The sequence below is a fragment of the Mustela nigripes genome, chromosome 13, assembly GCF_022355385.1.
Source record: "Mustela nigripes isolate SB6536 chromosome 13, MUSNIG.SB6536, whole genome shotgun sequence".
Classification (NCBI taxonomy): domain Eukaryota; kingdom Metazoa; phylum Chordata; class Mammalia; order Carnivora; family Mustelidae; genus Mustela; species Mustela nigripes.
The window spans coordinates 135,524,930-135,539,778 of record NC_081569.1 but is presented as its reverse complement, the minus strand read 5'-3'; the positions used below and the strand labels follow the sequence as shown (position 1 = coordinate 135,539,778).

At 51.1% G+C, this 14,849-nt stretch overlaps 1 protein-coding gene across 1 annotated transcript; it reads left to right on the top strand.

Annotated features, from left to right (window-relative positions):
• The first annotated feature begins 1,627 nt into the window (after nt 1-1,627).
• Nucleotides 1,628-14,849, top strand: SERPINA12 (serpin family A member 12). The gene is made up of 5 exons (XM_059371346.1): nt 1,628-1,828; nt 7,237-7,887; nt 9,535-9,805; nt 12,710-12,857; nt 14,341-14,849. Exons 2-5 carry the CDS (start codon nt 7,254-7,256, stop codon nt 14,530-14,532), a joined length of 1,245 nt encoding a protein of 414 aa, XP_059227329.1. The 5' UTR covers nt 1,628-1,828; nt 7,237-7,253; the 3' UTR covers nt 14,533-14,849.

Sequence of the window (14,849 nt, the reverse complement as noted above, 5' to 3'; positions counted from 1 at the left end):
ATATTGTTCAGCAACCAACCTGCCTGGCCCCACCCATGGCCCCTCCCTGGCCTCACCCGTGCGTCTCCCATGGGAGTCTGGCCCGGAGCAGAGTGGGTCTGTGGCAGGCCAGTGGGTGTGAGCCACAGACTCACACGGGTGTCGCCCTGTCATTACCGAGAAGGGTTCTTCCCTCCCAAACCAGGGCACAGCCCCAGATTCTAGGTCAGCGTCTGCCCGGCTGCATCTCAGCCTCCATCGCGATGAGACCACGGCCCTCGCCTCGGCCCCTCCTGCCGCCACGGCCACATTCCCCACCCCGTACCCCTCAGTGAACAGATCCCGACAGTGAGCCCTCCCACCTTGGCCAGTCACTCAGGGGATCTGGCCCAGATGCAGGCCTCCCTGGCAGAGGGAAGGTGGCCTCCTGCAGGGGCTCTTGGGTCTGCTACTAGGGGGCGAGGAGCCCAGTAGGGGCTCCTGGCCTCCCGCAGGGGCTCTTCCTAATCTTGGCAATTCAGGACCCCCATGTCTCCACGTCCTGGGGGGCTCTGCTCTGTGAGTGGATCAGGATGTGGCTGACCCAGGCCTAGGGCAGAGCCAGGGTCCCCTCTTTTCCAGAAGGCTTCGCTGGGCCAACTTCACTGTATGGCTTTGGGGATGCGAGTCATGTCTCTTCTAAAAGTCGCATCCCGAAGAAGGAGAAACACTGTCCACCCCTCCTGGTACTGTGGTCACGTGGGACCTGTTAGGGAATGTCACCAAGCGGGGAAGGAATATTTGCATGATTTTTCTGCTCATTAGAATTAAAGAATGCCGAACTGCAAGCAGGTGTGGGGGCACCTGGGCAGCTTGGTCGGCTGAGCGTCTGACTCTTGATTTCAGTTCAAGTTGTGATCTCAGTGTTGTGAGAACGAGCCCTGTGTTGGGCTCCATGCTCAGTGTGAAGAGATTCTTCCTCGCCCTCTGCCCCTGCTTGCGTGATCTCAATCTCTCTCTCTCTCTTCCTCTCTCTTAAAATAAAAAAAATAAAATAAAATAAAATCCTTAAAAAAAAAATAAGCAGGTGCATTGGGCTCATCACTCTTCCCTCCTGGGATCAGAGGGTTTGAAGGATAAGAATTCTAGTTTATTTTAAATCTTTTAAAAGTTCATTCTTAGGGAATACCTGTTCCTTAAAGCCAAATTGGAAAACACGGAAGAGTCAGGAGGGGAAAACCAACCATCTTCTCATTACTCCAGTGCAACAAGCAGGCAGAAAGCAATTTGTTATTTTCTTGAAGGATCGCAAACTTTGATGTGAGTGTTGGATTCTTGCTTATCCCCAACAGAAACTATTTCATTGTTTCTCTTCCCCCCCAAAGCACTCTATGCCAGCTGAAGTAAAGGAACTGACTGTCGTAGAAGATGGAAAAATAGCAAAAGAAAGAAATGGGGGAGAATGGGAATGACCCCCCAAGAAACCCAGCTGTCAACCTCTTCCCATCAATGACAGCGGCGGTGTTTGGGTTGGCTATTTCATAGTAATCTACCTGTGGAACAGTCCAGGTTCCAGACCCACAGTGATTGGGAAATGCACTCGTTGCAAAAGTTGTAAATAGACTTCATTAGAAAAGCCACAGCCCAGCAGGCGTGGTCTAAATATCACGGGGCTGCCTCCGGGGATGAGGAGAAGCCCCCGAGGAAGCGGTGTGGCCATTTCTCCCAGAGTCCCCATCACCTGCCCACTCAGGCCGGCTAATTTTATTGGCCTTTGGTCTACTTTACCGAGAGGCTATGGACGTATAAATAATAAAGCAAGAAAAACAGATCCATTTGGCTGCCTCAGTGGATTTCTCCTGAATGTGCTGTGAGTATCCGGTCTTGTCGGTTGGTTGGTTGGTTTTCTTGTCTAACCCATGCAAAGCTGGGGTGACAGCCTGCAGTCCCAGGGTGGGTGTCTTGCAGGAAATTCTGGAGGCTCTCCAAATCAGGGAAACCCCTCTCTTGAAGAGTGTGCTGGGCATTTTGGTGAATCCTGATTCATTTTCACGGATGTTGCCCCCCTAGTGCTTTTCTAAAGGAAAATCCTTGGTGGGAGTGGAGTGGGGGTTGTCCCAGGAGAAAAAGGAGGTCCTTCCCATTCAGGTCTGCCCCTGCCCTGGGGCTCAGGCTGTGCTCTGCATGAGCTGTTTGTTTGTCTTTATCTCTCACCAAGAACAGAAGCTATCCTTACCAACTCTTGATTTGGGGGAAGAAAGGAAGGCGGAGGAGCCAGTCCCACATGCTGTTGTAGAATTGCCCTAATTGAGCTGATTTCCGCTCTGATGCATCAAAATGTGCAGTGTGACCTCAGAGAGCTCCCTTGTCTGCTGGGTCTCCCTTTCTCCTTTAGGGCACGAGTGGCCCCAAACTTGACAATGGCTCAGCCTTCCCAACCATGCACTCCCTCATCCTGGAATGAGGTCACTGAAGGCAGGAGGAATGGGCCATATAAAGACGTGGAAAGTGCTCGAGGATTTGGAGAAGTCTGTGGGTCTGGCTGGGGACACTGCCTCTCAGGAAAGAGAGCTCCAGATGTGGGCTCCAGGTTAGACTGTGGGCGGGCCCCTCGTGAAGGCGTCAAATATTTTTTAAAAGAATGAAGGCAGAAATCTCCAGGGCAAATGTAGGGATAAGACGATGGACTCGTGCCCCACCCTCTTAGTTTCCGAGAAAGGAGGACGAAGCCTATTGCAATCCCCAATGGCGTTTGTTCCCAGGTCTTCTCCTCTCCTGTCCTGCAGGGGAGGGAGGATCTGTCTTACCACCACTTCATTCTAAACCTGTTTCCAGAAAATAACGTCTAATATATCTAGTGCGATCTCCCCTTAAAACAATATCCATCCCTTAAAGTAGGTGGACCCCAGTGCATAGCTGGGATAGGTCCACAAGCCCAGGGCTTCGGTGCTGGTCTTTTGGGGGTGCCAAGGTACATCTTTAGGAAGGGGCCCTCGGACCCTGCAGTCCAAGGGTGGGCACTGAGTTTATGCAAGGGCTGTGCCCTCCGTGGAGAGCTCTGGAAAGGACTGGAGGGAAACCGGGGTCTCAGAGGGCCTGGGACTTCTCAGGGCAGGGAACCACTGTCCAGCCTGTGCAGGGAGAGACCCCTCACTGAGTGGGGGGCACTGTGTCTGGCAGTCACTCATTAGGGAACCAGCCACTAGGGAAGGGGGCTTGTCCAGGGCACCCTAAGCTTTTTAGTCTTAATGACTTGAGGGCGGACACTGCATAAGTTTTTCCCTGCCTGGCAGGAGCATGGAGCCCCAAACACCATGCACGGAGTGATTCTGATTTCTGTGTGTGCCCCATTTGCTGCTCTTGTTGCTCCAAACTACCAGGGAGAGTAAGGACGAACGGACTCCTGGCATTCGTGTTGAAAGCGCTATCCTACCCCTCTCCCCATGCCTCAGTCTCTTTGCTCTCCCATTACAAAGCCCACTGGGACGGCATGGGAGGCGAAAGCAGAGCTCCTTCCTGGGGACCCCTCTGAGGGCAGACGCAGGGCACCTGGGCTGCTCGCTCAGAGGGCTCCTCACCCGGCTTGGATCTGTCTTCAGGAGGACCATGCTACTTCTTATGTTTGTAAGAGGAAGGAATTGATACCCCAAATGGAAAGGGAATGTGGGAGCAGGAGAGTCAGAGAGGACTGGCAAGGCAGGTGGTAGCTTTACCGCCCCATGTGGCCCCCACCAGGCTCAGGTTCTATCTTGCCCTTTTTCTTCCTGATTGTGTTTATTTATCTTATGAAGGTCACAACCACACACACACACACACACACAACCACACACACATGTGCGCGTGCGCCCTCCAAACTAAAAACCAACAAAGAATTGCTCAACGTGGGCAGCCTATCAATTTATTGGGAAATAACCAGTTGCTCTGCTATTTTAATGAACAGAATAAAAGTTAGCCTCCTCAGGTATCTGGGGCTGGTACACATCTGACAAGTTTGCATTGAGTTTAGAGCCTGTGATGATGGGTGGAGAGGCCCAGAAATGGGGCCAGTGTGGGCTGCTTGGGGGAAGAAAGGCTAGACCATTGGAACTCCGTGGGGCAGATGAAGACACTGAGGCTGGAAAGGCTTAATAGACTTCTTCTGGGCCACCTCACAGACACACAAGCTGGAGAGGACCAACATCCAGACTTTTAATTCCATAATCAGTGCTTATTCCAAAAACTTGGAGAAGTGGAAAACACTTTTAGGGGCCACTGATGGGGCATCACTATAAAATGTGTGTGCGTGTGTGTGTGTGTGTACGCACACCAAAAGCTTCCAGCAGCTTCCCTCCTCTGCTCCAAGTTCAGGCCCTGTGCCCAGACCCACACAGCGCTCCCAGAAGGTTGTCCACAGGCTTTGCTTCTCACCTAACTGGTGGGGAACCTACTGCTGGGAATGTTCTCTCTGCTCCTCGACAGAGGTAGCTAACTTCTCCACTCCCCAGTGTTAGGAATTAGCTCCCGTGCAGGCAGCAATCTACTCTGAATACAAGAAGCTTCTACTTTTCTTTCTTTTTTTTTCCCAGATTTTTATTTAAAGTCTAGTTAGTTATCATAGAGCGTTGTATTGGTTTCAGGAGTAAGATTCAGTGATTCATCACTTCTGTACAACACCCAGGGCTCATCCCAACAAGTGGAGTTTCTATTTTTAAACCAGGCCGACTCTGTAAACAGTCCAGCCCGGTAACCTGTGAGAGCAAATCCTTTCCATTTTTAATTTTCTTCCTTTATCTGAAATATCCTCAGGGACTTCACAAACCTTGTCTTCTATAACCTATCTTCACACAGTCCCCAGAGCTCTTGTCCATCCCCAGCTATAGTTTTTACTAGAATCTATGTCATTAGCAGTGGAAGGTGCTGAGAGATCACCTGAGCTCAAAGAGGGGGTGTCCTTTTCCGGTGTCACACAGCAGTGAGGTGTGTGGGATCAGAGCCCAGAGTCCTCCCTGCCTGGTAGTCCTGAGATTTTTTTTTATATGCACGTGTATTTGTTAGGATGATTTTGGCCTCCAGTAGCTGACTGTGTAATTCACACTAGCACCGCCGGAAGTCTAGGGGCTGGGTGTGCTCTGGGTTCACCTACTCTGTGGCCCCAGATCCAGTTTCTCTGCAAAACCCTGCCTGCTTCCATACCTTTCTGCCCGGGACATCCAGAGAAAGAGAGAGGGCAGCACCCCAATAGGCCAGCAAAGAGCCCCAAAATTCACCTTCCTTGGAACACTGAAGTCATGTGCTGAACCGCTCTCAGGGCTGAACCTCACTATGACCTAGTAGGACTGGGCCCAGCTCTTGGACCACCTCCTGGGAGCTGGGGCGGGGGCCCTGGCCCTGAGCCATATGGGCCGTTTGAGGAGATCGAGGTCCCTAGAGAAATAAAGGTCCATTAAGAAGATGGAAGCAACAGGTAGGATCCATGAGAATTCTCAGACCCTGGGTCAGAGTCTCGGCAGACCCTGTCCGCTGTGCTGAGGGCTGTGTCCACAGGACCTGGCATAAAGGGTTTGAGGGCACAAAGAACTTGGGGATTTGGGGCAAGCCAGGCATGGGTCCCGTGCCGGCATTCATTCATTCTCTCATTCAGTCAACTGGAAAGAGCCTCCTCCATGTCAGGCCCCAGGGATTTAGCTGCACGGACCCTGTTCGTGGTGGGCCCATTTCCCCCAGGCTGGCGGGGATGTGAGGGTTAGTTGCTAAAAGCTCACAGCTTCCCTCCCAAATCCAGAAAGTTGCTTTTGCTGGGTAGGAGCTAATGGACCCCAGAAGTTCTACCCCAGCCCTGGTCTCCTGGGCCGCTGACCATAGCACCTGAGCGCTGTCCAACAGGCCTGCGCCCTGGTCTCACAGGGTCAATGCTGCTCTGTGGCTGATGCTCCAGGGCCCTCTCCTGCAGATCAGGCCAAGTCTCCATATTATATGGAGCCACAACCTTGCTCAGTTCCTTCCCTTTCTGTTCTGCTTCCCTCACTTCCTGAGGAGCTTGTCCCATAAAGGCAATGCTAGAATCCTCATTGCGAGCTCTGTTTCTCAGGACCCCAATCTGAGGCAATCACAAATAGCCTTTACTGTTGAGACTGCACCGTTTCCCATGGATTGTAGGTAAACAGAGATGTAACGTACAGGAGAATACATAAGATTGCAAAGGATCAAGCAAAGAAATCTGCTTTCATTTGACACAGAAATTGGTGTAAAAATCATTGACTGTGCCATGTCCAACTAGAGAAATGAACAGGTTTTTTAGAATATCATAATTTTGGCAGCTCTCTATACCCTTAGGGCTAGAAATGAAGGGAAAACAAAAAATGAAACTTTTGTCTCTTCCCCCCCCCCCCAAAAAAAACTCAGTCTTGTTGGGAGAGGCTGAGCTGAGAAGTGGCGAAAGGAGCAGCAATCCTAGAGCCAGAAGATTTGGCTTTTCCTCTCTATAACACTGCCTCTCTTTCTTGGAAAATGTGTAGGGAAAGAGGTTTATTAGAGACCTGGTTTCTCTCTGTACAAAGGGCTTTATTTCTACAAATTAGTCAGGATTCTTTTAGTTGTAAGGAAATAATCCAACTCAAACCAGCCAACCCCAAAAGGCAAATGTATTGATTCTTATGACTTGGAGAAACAGAAATGTGTGAGCTTCAGGTAAAGTTTGATCCAGGAATTCCAAAGAAGTCACTAAGTTTGTCTCCCTGTTTCTCTCTTTCTATCTTTCTCTCTCTTCTGTCCTTCTGTATATGGGAGCCATAACCACATTTGGTTCTAGGACTATATCATTAAGCCATACACTCCAGAGTTAAGAGTCCTGTGCATTCGCAGGGAAAGACTCTGATCTGATTCTGGTCATTCTCATTCCTTAACCAATCAGTGTGGCAGTGGATGGAGTATTCTGGTGGCCTAGCTCCAGTCACATGCCCATGCTATGGGGTATTCTTACTATGATCCAATGGGGTGGAGGGAGCAGTTGGTCAAAGGAATTGAGATGCTATTACCATAAGCCAGGGGAGAAGAGTACAAAATCAAGAGCTATCTTCTACACTCAGCCCTCTCGATAAAAGGGGGACAGCCATTTCTAATTGCCATGGTGACTACAAAGCATAAATGCTAAGATGGGTGCCAAAGAATCTAGAAATTGCTATGTATATCACATGCTTGTCACTGTATTGCTGCCTTCATCTGGTCTTCCTTGTAGGTAATATGGGGCAGTGGGGTTGTTTTGTTCTTTTCTTTGCTCACCTCAAGTCTACTACTCAACAGGACAATCTCTAAGGAAAATGAACCCCATGCTGGGCCCGGGCCTACTTTTGGCTGGCCTTCTCACTGTGGAAGGTCTTCTGAATTCTGACTTCACTCCTAAGTATCGTGGACCTGCAAGCCAGATCCAGTCATGGAAGGGAAGGAGGGCAGCCCAGGAGCTCACAAAGCGAAACACAGACTTCAGTTGCAACCTTTATAGGAAGCTGGCCTCCAATAGCCCCAACAAGAACATCTTCTTCTCCCCCTTGAGCATCTCTGCAGCCTTTTCCATGCTGTCTTTGGGTGCCCAGGACTCCACCCTGGATGAGATCAAGAGGGGCTTCAGCTTCAGGAATATGCCAGAGAGAGAACTTCATGAGGGCTTTCATTACCTCATCCACAGGATGAACCAGGGGAGCAAGGACCTCGAACTGGACCTTAAAAACACCTTGTTCATTGACCAGAAGCTGCAGCCACAGAAGCAGTTTTTGACAGAGGTCAAGAACCTGTACAATGCAGACACTGTCCCCACCAACTTCCAGAACTTGGGAGACACTCGGAAGCAGATCAATGATTATGTCAGTCAGAAAACCCAGGGGAAAATCAATAACCTGATCAAGAATATAGCCCCTGGCACTGTGATGCTTCTTACAAATTGTATTTTCTTTCGAGGTAAGGCTTGGGGCATATTGGTATGGAAAGGGAAGAATTTCTAGTAGACTTGGATTAAAGATCTGGTTGGCCATAGGCTTGTTCTGTGACCTTGAATTCATATGTAATCAATCTTTCAGAACCCTACCTGTCCCATGTAAAATGAGTGCCTTTATATATAACTCATAGGACAGTTGTTGGTAATCAAAGTAAAAATGCATGAGAAAGGAATTTGGGGAAGTCTCCATTATTCTTCATATGTGCATTTTCATATTACTGATTATCCTAACACAGCACTGGTTGTAGAGGTTGGAGTGACATTCTTTTCCCATTTCTTAAATGAGGAAATTGTAACATGGAGAGACTTAGAGTAACAAAACCAGGACTAGAACTCGCTTCTCTTGACCCATAGGCTGTGCACTTTATGTTACTCCAAGTAGATACTTAGGATGGTGATGGTGTAGATGATGATGATGTTGTTCACTTTGGTAGATGCATTGGTCTTGTCACATTCCATAGATTCCCCAAGTCTGAGGGTGTGAGACTAAAAAAGGAAATGGAAAAATATTCCCAAATCCAAGCTTTATCCCTCCCCCCACCCCCTTGCCCGACCACACACACCCACTCTCCTGCCCCATGCACACAAAAAGGTTGGCCAGCATGGGTTAGAATCAGAGGCCAACAGCCCTCAGGTCAGGCAAGATCACTGCTGGGCTGTCAGGGACATGGTCCTGAATATGGAAGTCGAGTTTTCCCCCAATCCAGCGAGACTGATGACATAGAGGAAAAGAGCAGAGGGAGGAGAACCTGGAAATTTCCAAAGTCACTGCATCACCTAGATTGTAAAAGCAATGGCAACAGTGGTGCTGTTGATGACTGGCATCCACTCAACACTCACTGTACAAGATCACTGAGCTGTGCTGCCTTTCCCACTCAGCCACAAAGCATATGAAGTACCCATCAAAATCTTCTTTCTTCAGACAAGGGCACTGAAGACCAGAGAGGTTAAGACACCCATCTAAAGTCATCCTTCTAGAACAGTGAAACCAGAGTTGAGTTCAGGGACTTGGCTCTCAAGTCCCCCTACTGGGGTCTCTGAGGTTGGCAGGTGTGAAAAGACCCAGGTCAGAGTTTATGTCCAATGGCATCATAGAGTTCTCAGGGTCAAAAAAGAAGAGTCTAAACACCCAGCTTTGAGTGTTTGCTGTTCTTTAGCAGGTTCCCAAGGGCAGCCTATTCCTTTGGTTTTCTCATTCTTACACGAGAGCAGCTACTCCAGGACTAACTTTAGAATAGAGTGTTTTTCACTCACACCAGAACCAAATAAATCCCACTAAGTATTACCCAGCCCCTTCTGCTGGAACCCAGTCCACAGGCTCACTCAGCCTCAGGAGCAGCTGGGCTTCAGGCAGTCCACGGGTCCCCTCTCAGTTTAGCAATCTTGGTTGTGTGTTCTTTGGGAGCTGACAACCAAACCCATGGCCATCTTACCAGGAGTTTCCAGGGCACGGTACAAAGAGCAAGGATTCCTGGAGACCTGCCCTCACATTCCAGAGTATCCAAATGCCCTCCTTGAATCCATGTGGACAGAGACCAGTGGTTAGCTGGACCCAGTCAGCTCTTCCCTTTCAGGACACTTATGCCACTTTGTCCTTCTTCACTCCTAAGCCAGGTGGCAGCAGGAATTTGATCCAAAAGCAACTAAAGAGGAAGACTTCATTCTGGATGGAAATGAGCGAGTGAAAGTGCCCATGATGTTTCATGGGGGCATGTATGAGACAGGCTACGATAGACAGCTGTCCTGCACCATCCTGGAAATGCCCTACCAGGGCACCATCACTGCCACCTTCATCCTTCCTGATGAGGGCAAAATGAAGAATGTGGAGGCGGCCTTGAAGAGGGACACTCTTGACAGATGGAAGAAATTAGTCACACGGAGGTACGAGGGTGTCTGGCATAGGCAACTTCTTCCTTCTTCCTGCCTTCCCTTATACTCTTTGCTTCTTCTGGCCCGGATTTATTGAGCTCTGACCCCATCACCATGTCCTATTCTGGGCTCCGTAATGAACTTGCATTTTGGTAGGAGGTAGACCAGAAAACAAGTCACAGGCATATAGTGAAGCCTTTGTTGTTAGAGGGAGACACGTGTGTCACGAAAGTGGAGTGGACAGACCAGAACCACGGAGCTCAGTGGTGGTGGCAGAGGGAGCTCCAGGAGCAGGTGGCATCAGAGCTCAGTCTTCAGGGTTGAACAGTGGTGTGTGTTGATGGAAGAGGAGTGATGGGATCCCAGACAGAGAGGAACCACAAGGATAAACACGGGCTGTCAGAGGGAGTTGTTTATTGTACACAGAATCATGTTTCAACTCTAATGTCAAAACAAAACCAGCAAAGCGTGTCCCAAATAAGTTATACAAATAATAGTTGAAGAACGAAAGTGAATCAATATTTTAAGTGAAACAGATTTAAGATGAGCCAACAAAATTCTTTTCAGGCACTTGCTTACCAGTCGATTGTCTTGAGAAGGGTCAGGGCTGGGGACTTGGCAGTGTCAGCTTGGGTAGGAGCAGTGTCAGGGTGACCTCCTCCCTCCTCTGCACTCTCTCTCTTCCACCTCGCCCTCACCCTTGTTCTCCACCCAACAAGTCTTTACTGAGAGCCTCCACCCTGGCTGACACACTGTCGGGAGCCGGGAGGGTTATAGGGGAGGTAGATCGGATGCTAGGATGGAACTGGCTGCCATGGGTACTCTGCCGTACAAAACACACCCTCAGAGGAACAGCAGAACACATCTCGGATATCTCAACTGACCCAAAAGCTCCATAAAAGAGAAATTCCATTTCTGAATGCTTCAGATAAAGTTGCTGTGCTGGGGGAATGGGGAGAAGCAGCAGGCTAAGTGGGAGGTCATCATCCCCTGATGCTCCCCGCTACAAACCCAGTCTGGTAGCTCGGCCCCGAGGGCTGCAGAGGGGCGTGGCACAGGCAACGTGAAGCCCCACTTGCTAGTCCCAGAGCTGCACCCCATGGGAAATTGGCAAGAATAACTTGGACATGAGGATGCTGAGTCCCCCGATCCAACTCTAGGACCTCAAGTCATCATAATTTGAATATTAAAGGAAATATGGCCTTATGGAGCCCACATGACATGAAGCCAGGACTTCTGGGTAAACTGGGAGTGGAGGCTCTTCCTTCACCTCCCATAACCCTCATTCCCCAAGATATTTCTGTGAACTCGGAAACTGTAGGGCAAAGGCTGGAAACCGCCAGTCTCCTTGGCAGTTCGTTTCACGGAGAAGAAATGACCCAGCTTGCCTGATGCCTTTGCCTCCTTCAGAGCTTATCAAATCTTCCCTGTGCTCCAGCATTGCTGATTCCCAAAGCTGATCTGTGCTTTCCGCCACTGGTCGCACTGCCTGCTTATACACAGATGCCCAGTTTATGCACCAATGATTATGGGATGCTTTTCATCGTACAGACCTTCTTGTCTGTCTTCCCTGCTAGAGCACGCACCCAAGGGCACAGGTTTCGCCTCTTCTGTTCACACATGCATCTAAGCATCTGATTTGTACAGAGGAGGCACTTAATTTGTTGAACGAATGAATGAGTGGAAAGGTAAGTCTGGGAGTCATTGGGCCCATGGCCGGTATTTAAAGCGACGACACTGCACGAGTTTCCTCTGGTGGGAGGAAAGACAGAAGAGAAGAGGACAGAAGGGTGAGGCTTGGACCATCACAGACAGTACAGGTACACGAGGAGATGGTTCTGAAAAGGGCGAGCAAAGGCATGGCCGGTGAAGGAGGGGAGGCCGGACTTGGGTTGGAATGCTTCAAGGTGGAAAAAGGGGGATCCTTTCTCTGAGAGCTGTCTCTTGGGTCAAGTGAGCAGAGCTCAGCCGTGACCCTGGAAAGTGGAAGGTTGAGGGCAAAGACCCAAGTGGGGTGGGCTTTGGCAGGCGTGGGAGGAAGTGGAGATCGCTGGCAGAGACAACTCCTTTCTGCTATGAAAGGAAGAAGAGGAATGGGCTGGAAGCTGGAGAGTGGGCTCGGGGCCTGCGGAGATGTGTTTGCTCCTGTTTTGTAGGGCATCAGTTAACAGAGAACCTGGTCTGTTCCTGAAAGTGATCAGGCAGACACCGTTTGTGATGGATGGTGCCGAACAGAAAGGAATGCAGGCAGGGGCGAGGTCCTGGGTAGGCAAGAAGAAACAGGGCTCAGGGCTGGGGGACAGGAACGTAGGGCCCACAGGTGTCCCAGGACTGCTGATCCCAGCCCCCAGGCAGGGAGGCCCATCGGGTCTCAACCACAGAAGATACGGAGCCACTAACTCAAGGATGGAAGGAGCAACACCTGCTGGTCAGGGACTCCTGAGTGCCCAAGTGGTTGGGGGAGATGAGATCTTTTGCTCCAGGTCACAGAGTTCATGAGAGTCAGAATGAATTTGAGCTCAGTTTTCTTGGCTTCAGCTCCCAGGCCCTTGGTGTCTCCAGCATCCAGCCTGCCGGGTCAGGGCAGGCTCAGGGCTCAGCCAAGGCCAGGACTGTCGAGGGATGACATCTCCATGTCTGCAGCCACAGGGGCCCCGAAACAGTGGGGACTTGAGAGCATTTCTGTGGGTGATGTCTTTGGGACGCGGATGCTAGGAAGAAGGGACACAGTTCAGAGAGCATAGGTGCTCTCAAGCCAGAGTTTCAGGGACAGAGTCCCTCCTTGTTGTGGGGACAAAGAGAGGGTCTGAGACCTCCAGGGCTGGGAAGACCAATGTCCCATTTATCACCTCCCCTGCAGCCTGACTGGGAGACCAAGGAGGCCCGGCCTCTCACCTGTCCTTCCCATTTCCCCAGGGTTGTAGACGTGTCCCTGCCCAGGTTCTCCATCACGGGTAACTATGACCTGAAGAGGACGCTCTCCCACCTGGGTATCACCAAAATCTTTGAGGAGCATGGGGAGCTCACCCGGATCGCCCCTCATCGGAGCCTGAAAGTGGGTGAGGTAAGCCTGCCCGGCCTGGATGCCCCCCCTCCCGACACACACACACGGAGCCTTTGCACAAGCCTGGGCCGGAGCCACTGTCCCAGCAGCTGAACCAGCCGGGTCTCGTACCCCCAGTCAGGCCAGGCACTGATCCAGCTCTGTCCCTAACCAACCTTGTCATCCTGGGACAATCATGTTGCTTCCCCAAGCCTCGTGTTTCCAGTCTTTAAAGTTGGAAATATCAAGTTCCTAGTTCTATTTTAGAGGTCAGTTCTGGGCAACAAACCAGTAATCAAGGCCTGGCACATTTTTCAGGCCAAGAGCCGGTGTAGGTCTGACCCAGGGCCTCCAAAAGGCCTCACGGCCTGGTTGGGAGTAAGCTGAAAACATGTGCATGGCCAAGAGATGAACAAGCCATGGGCCCTGTGGTTCCAAGCAAGGCAGAGCACCTGCCTGCTACAGGCAGAGAGGACCGTGGGGGGTAGGGTAGGGTCCCCAGTCTGAGCAGATATAATACAAGACACCCCGTTAACTTCACATTTCAGGTAAGTGACCAATTTCTTTAGTCCAAAATATTGCCTCGAAGAGACTTACACTGAAGATACTCATCGTTTATCTGAAACTGAAATTTGACGGTCCATCCCCACTTCATCTGGCAGCCCTACTTGTAGGTTAAAAGGGCATTGCCGGTGGGGAGATTGCAAGGAGCAGAGACAGGTGTGGGGAGTATCTTCCAGCCGGGCGAGCAGCACAGCCGGAGGGAAGAGGCAAGAGGAAGAAAGACAGAATTTTCCTCCTTTTCACTTAGACCTTCCCTAGGTCGCCAGAGCCAACTCCCCCTTTCCCGCGGGCCTTGGCTCAGTCCCATGGCTCATCTCGTTTCCGCAGTTAGGTGAGCGCATGGCTGTGATTCCGTGTGTTGACGGCGGCTGGCTGCCCACTAGTAAAATTGCTAGGATTTTGTAGAATGGAATGAAATGTGTCAGGATGAGCAGAAAAGCAGGGTGGATCTCCACGTCCCAGATGTGGGTGCCCTGAGGTGGATCTGGGGTCTCAGTCATCCCTGATGCCTACCGCCTCCCGCAACCTTGGTCCCTTCCTTGTCATCCCCCAGGAAGCTAAGAGGACTGTGCGCAGGACTGGGGGCTTCCTGGTGGGGACATCACCCTGTCCCTTCCATCTAGCTAACTTTCTGTAGACCCTTTCTGCCATTATACCTCTCAGCACTTCCCTGTCATTCACAGAAGGATAGCGGCCCCCACTCCATCCCCCCTGCTGCAGACGAGGCTCCCCCAGCCTCATGGCTCCCCTCACCCTGCCTCTGCTTGTCCTGCATCCTTCCGGCAATGCAGCAGAAGATCCAGGAGCCTGGGACGGCCAGCACCAGCCGGGTTACCACTCTGCTGGACCACCCTGGCTGAGGCCTCTCCCTCTCGGGGTCTCTCACTGTGCGTGGCCCAGAGTGGCTTGGCAACCCTGACCTCGATCCTGATTTCCGCAGGCGGTGCACAAGGCGGTGTTGAAGATGGACGAGAAGGGCACAGAGGGGGCGGCCGGCTCTGGAGCCCAGACGCTGCCCATGGAGACGCCGGTCTCCATCAAGATGAACAGGCCCTTTCTGGTGTGTATTAGGGATAGCGTCGTGTCCACCATCATCTTCTTGGGAAAGATTGTTAACCCCACTGGGCAATAAGGGGGTGTTTCAGCTGGCTGCAGGCCCCAGAGGCAGCCTGGGGCTGAAAATGTTTCATCTGCCTGAAATCGGGATCCCAGGACCTCCTAATCTCACCCCACACCTTCATGAACTCCCAAGACCACCATCTGAACAGGCAGTGCTCCTGGTTCTTTGGGTTCCTGTGCGCCCCAGCCCCACCCCTGTCCTCCCTCAGCCCCCTCCCTGCCTGGTCCAGTTTCGATGGGCTTAGATGCCCCAGCCCCACCCACTTGGCTGGCTGTGATCTTCTCTCCCCGGGGAGGAGGAAAGGGGATTTTGTGATTTAATAAACACTC

Excerpts from the sequence above, each read along its gene's own strand:
- SERPINA12 (XM_059371346.1), top strand. The coding sequence starts at position 7,254 with ATGAACCCCATGCTGGGCCCGGGCCTACTTTTGGCTGGCCTTCTCACT. Across the intron at positions 7,888-9,534 it reads AAATTGTATTTTCTTTCGAG|CCAGGTGGCAGCAGGAATTT; the intron begins GTAAGGCTTGGG and ends TTCACTCCTAAG. Across the intron at positions 12,858-14,340 it reads GGAGCCTGAAAGTGGGTGAG|GCGGTGCACAAGGCGGTGTT; the intron begins GTAAGCCTGCCC and ends TGATTTCCGCAG.